Here is a 4,691-nt window from a genome sequence, read left to right as displayed (position 1 = left end):
GGAAACAATGCAACGGAAGAATCTTTGTTAGTTTCGAAGGACCTCGACTAGGAAATTGCTGAGATTTATGGAGGGTACTTGAGAATATTGAGGGTACGCAGTAAGGACGAGCGGACATCTGGTGACCATCTTGCCCGCGGTGTGTGGCCTGGTATAGGTAGAGTGTCGCCCGGCGTAACATCCTCCCCCCGTTGAGAGGGCACCGATCAACCTTAGATGTGGGTCAGGTGGGTGTGTGATCCACCTCCTTCGATGTCGGTGATTGTCCGGACTCGACTCGGACTGATTGACATGGCAGGGGGACCAGTCTTTTGACGCCGCGATCCAGGAGGCTCGATGATGTCTGCACCGTCGCTGTTCGAATGATACCATCGGCTCCGGGATGGATCTTGACTACACGGCCCAAGGGCCAGTGCATCGGTGGAACGTTATCTTCTCTGAGAATGACGATGGTGCCTTCTCGTATGTCGTGATTGCCCTTGTTCCATTTGTTTCGGATGTTCAGTTCGTTCAGATACTCCCGATGCCAGCGGCGCCAGAAATGCTGCTTGAGTTTTTGAATATGTTGCCAGCTGGTGAGACGATTGGTTGGAGTGTCCCTGAAATCTCGTTCTCGAATGCTGGTTAATGAATCTCCGATGAGGAAGTGACCGGGGGTAAGGACAAGGAGATCGTTTGGGTCGGATGAAATTGGAGTCAGCGGACGGGAGTTCAGGATGGACTCGATTTCAATGATTAGTGTGTTGAAATTTTCGAAGGTTAAGAGCTCGTTACCTGCGACACGTCTGAGATGTCGTTTGAAGGATTTCACTGCAGCCTCCCACAACCCGCCGAAATGAGGTGAGTTGGGAGGAATGAAGCGCCATTCGATCCGTCGGTCGGCCAAAAAGGACTGAACCTTTACCTTATGATCGTCGGCCTGCAGGAGGTTTCGAAGCTCTCGTAGTTCGTTGTTGGCGCCAACGAAGTTGGTACCGTTGTCGGAGTAAATTGTTGCGCAGAATCCTCGGCGAGCGATGAATCTTCGCAGAGCAGCAATGAAGGCCTCGCTAGTGAGGTCGCTGACCAGCTCGATGTGGACTGCTTTAACTGCCAGACATACGAAGATTGCTACATATGTCTTGATTTTACGTCGGTTGCGATCCTTTCGTTCTTTGATGTAGAAAGGTCCACAATAGTCGATTCCGACGTTGGTAAATGGCCGAGATTCCGTTATCCGTGCAGCTGGAAGGTCACCCATCACGTAGTCCACTGGAGGTGGGTTAGCTCGGCAGCAACGGACGCACTTCTTCAGCGTGCTCCAAACTTGACTACGGCCGTCGATAGGCCAATAAGTTCTTCTTAGAGCATATAAGGTGGCTTGAGTTCCGGAGTGGAGATTCAGGAGGTGCTCATGCTCGATTATGAGCGCTGTAACTGAGGACTTCGGTAGAATGATTGGATGCTTCTGACTGAAGGGCATTGGTGAGTGACCGAGTCGACCTCCGACTCGCAATATCCCGTCCTTGTCCAGAAACGGGTTGAGTCGTCGTAATTTCCCCTTCATTGCAGAATTTCGGTCTGTTCGGAGAATATGGATTTCATCTGAAAAATAACAGAACTGTAGTAATTTGATCAGTTTGTTATGCGCATTGGTTAAATCATGCGTGGTTAGAGGTCCCCGTCGATCCTGTTTCTGTCGCCATCTAAGACAACGAGCGGTAATTCTCATCAGCTTGGGCCAAGACGAAAATCGCTCCAGTAGACTGTGGTCAGCCGGAGTCACGGACAGACAGGTTGCCTTCTTCTGCTCCGGAATTTCGGTCAATGGTACTGGGTTCCACGTCGGCCAGTATTCTTCAGGATGTTGGAGCCATACCGGTCCATGTTGCCAAATGGTTGGTCGTAGGAAGTCTTCGGGCGATTGGCCTCGAGATATGAGATCTGCAGGGTTGTCGGTAGTGGGAATGTGACGCCAATCTGAGGTGTGAGTCTTCTGTTGAATTTCAGTCACTCGATTAGCGACAAAGGTTTTCAGCGTATGGGGTGATGTAGTAATCCAATGCAGAACGATTGTGGAGTCAGTCCAATAAACAGTCCTAGAAATGTTGCTTGGTAAAGCTTGAAGGACTGTGGTGGCCAGTGATGTGAGAAGAAGTGCTCCACTCAGTTCCAGCCTTGGAATGGTTTGTGACTTGAGCGGAGCCACCTTTGACTTTGCAGTGAGAAGTCGTGTCCAGACATGACCATCCGGAGTGATGGTGCGAAGGTAAATGCATGCTCCATACGCCCTTTCGCTGGCGTCACAGAACCCGTGTAACTCAATTTCCGCTGCGGCCTTGATTATGGTTTTACGTGGGAACTTTACGTTGTTTAACAATGGTAGCTGTGTATAAAATCTGTTCCACTCTGTATGTAAGTCGGCCGGTAGGGATTCGTCCCAGTCAATTTTTAATGTCCAAAGTCTTTGGAGCAGCATCTTAGCTCGAACGATCACTGGTGCCAGTAATCCAAGAGGGTCGTAGATCTTGGCGATTTCGGAGCTGATTGTTCTTTTCGTGACTCGAGAGGCGGTAGGGTTGATTTTGACGGAATACAGGATCGAATCGTCAAAGGAATTCCAGATAACACCCAGAGTTTTGAACGTTTGCGATTCGCCTAGCAGCAGCTTATCGTTTATGTCCTGCTCGGAAAGTCCTCGTAGCAGTTCCCTGTCGTTCGATGCCCATTTTCGAATGTTTAAGCCGGCCAGTTTGAGCAATTCTGTGAGCTCCGTTCTCAATGATCGTGCCTCGCCCCTTGTATCAACTCCCGTGAGAAGATCGTCGAAGTAGAAGTCTCGCTTTAAGATTGTCGCCGCTCGAGGGTACCGATGTCCCTCGTCGTCCGCCAGTTGTCTGAGGCACCGAATGGCTAGATAAGGGGCCGCTGACAGCCCGAATGTCACTGTGTTGAGTTGATAAGTGTCAACCCTTCCATCAGAGTTGCGCCACAAAATTTGTTGGAATTTCCGATCCTCTGGACGCACAAGAAATTGTCGGTACATTTTTTCAACATCTCCTGTAATGACGTATTGATGAGAGCGAAATCTTAGAAGAATGAAAAATAAGTCGTCTTGTAATTTCGGTCCCGTATGAAGTACGTCGTTCAATGAAACTCCGGTGGTGGTTGGTGCAGATCCGTCAAACACAACTCGGAGTTTCGTAGTTTGGCTGGACTCTTTGATCACGCCGTGATGTGGCAGAAAATATCCATCGTCCGTGTAGTGGTCCGTGGTGATCTTAGTCATGTGTCCCAATTCTAGGTACTCTTGTATGACGGCGTGATAGTCGGCTTCGAATTGTTTGTCCCGTTGGAACCGACGGCATAGGGATGTGAGTCGCTTCATCGCCATGGCTTTAGAGGATCCAAGCGAAGGGGTTGTTTCGTTAAACGGGAGAGCGACAATGTATCGCCCTTCGTTGTTGCGCTGAACGTGGTTTCGGAAGTGTTCCTCGCACTGTCGTTCCACTTCCGAAGTGTGTACAGTGGGAGGTCCTTCGTCGATTTCCCAGAACCGGGCGAGATCCGCCTGTAAAGCCGTCGTGGAGGCGTGAAATGCGTGTGCTGGTGATTGCGAGGTTGGGCTCCCCCCGATGACCCATCCGAATTGCGTTTTTTGCAGACGCAAGTCGGGTCCGTTTGCTTGACTGATATCAAGCTGGCCGACACAGAGTGATGCTAGTGTTGGCCCGGCGCTCAACAATATTTCGATCGGAGCGGGTATGTGGAATCTTGGATCGGCTAGTTGGAGATTCCGAGGTATCTGTATCGTTGAGCGATTTATGGGTTGATCTGGGATCCAAGGCGATATTGTCGGTATGATTAGGAACGTCAAGGTGCGTTCGTATCTACCGTCAATGGAGGTGATCGTGGCCGTGATGTAGCGTTTCGCGGTCGTCGATAACGTGTTGAGTGTTCCGATTGGGACCGAACATTTCCGTTGATTGAGTTTTAACGAATTAGCGAGCTTTTCTGTAATAAAGTTCATGCTAGAACCGGTGTCTAGCAAAGCCCGACAACGGAATGGTTGAATTTTATTATTCAAGATGTTGACCTGCGCTGTGACTAACAAATCTTGCTGCAATGGTTCGGAGGGAAGCGAGGTCAATGAGTCTGTTTTCTGTGGTTCGGTCCCTAGCAAAGTCGTCTGATGAAGTCATTGCCTTTTTTGTTGTTTAGAACCGGGTGATATATTTGGTTCCGATCCCGTCGTTCGCGATAGCCGAGATTCGCGTTTCGGAGATGTTCGCGGAGATGTTCGGGGAGACGTTCGGGGGGACGTTCGGGGAGACGTAGATGCGCGTCTCGAACGATGTGACGAACGCGGGGTCGGTGAACTGGGCGAGGATCGACCGTTGGATGCCCGGCTGCTCGACGATCGACCGCTCGACGATCGACCGCTCGACGATCGACCGCTCGATGTTCGGTCTACACGTGTTTGGACTTTGCGATGATCATGGTCTCGGTGCAGATATGTATGGTGTCGCTGTCTGCAGATGCGACATGAACCGGCGGAACATTGAGTAAGGGTGTGACCCTTGCCTAGACAATTCGTACAGAGGGACGTCCTTTTGGCCGTTTCAAGACGTTCCTTGGGCGACTGCGCCTTGAAGGTTTCACAATTCCATATTGCGTGTGGTCCTCGGCAATTCGGACACATCGACGGCTTA

At 50.5% G+C, this 4,691-nt stretch overlaps 1 protein-coding gene across 1 annotated transcript; it reads right to left on the bottom strand.

Annotated features, from left to right (window-relative positions):
- Nucleotides 1-223: 223 nt before the first annotated feature.
- LOC138183234 (uncharacterized) lies at nt 224-4,009 on the bottom strand. The gene has a single exon (XM_069119904.1). The coding sequence runs from the start codon at nt 4,007-4,009 to the stop codon at nt 224-226; it is 3,786 nt and encodes a 1,261-aa protein (XP_068976005.1).
- Between the last annotated feature and the right edge of the window lie 682 nt (nt 4,010-4,691).

This window comes from Bombus flavifrons, chromosome 9 (assembly GCF_040668555.2).
Source record: "Bombus flavifrons isolate JBK064 chromosome 9, iyBomFlav1_principal, whole genome shotgun sequence".
NCBI lineage: Eukaryota > Metazoa > Arthropoda > Insecta > Hymenoptera > Apidae > Bombus > Bombus flavifrons.
Note: the sequence above shows the minus strand (reverse complement) of the source record. Positions and strands in the feature narration are given on the sequence as shown.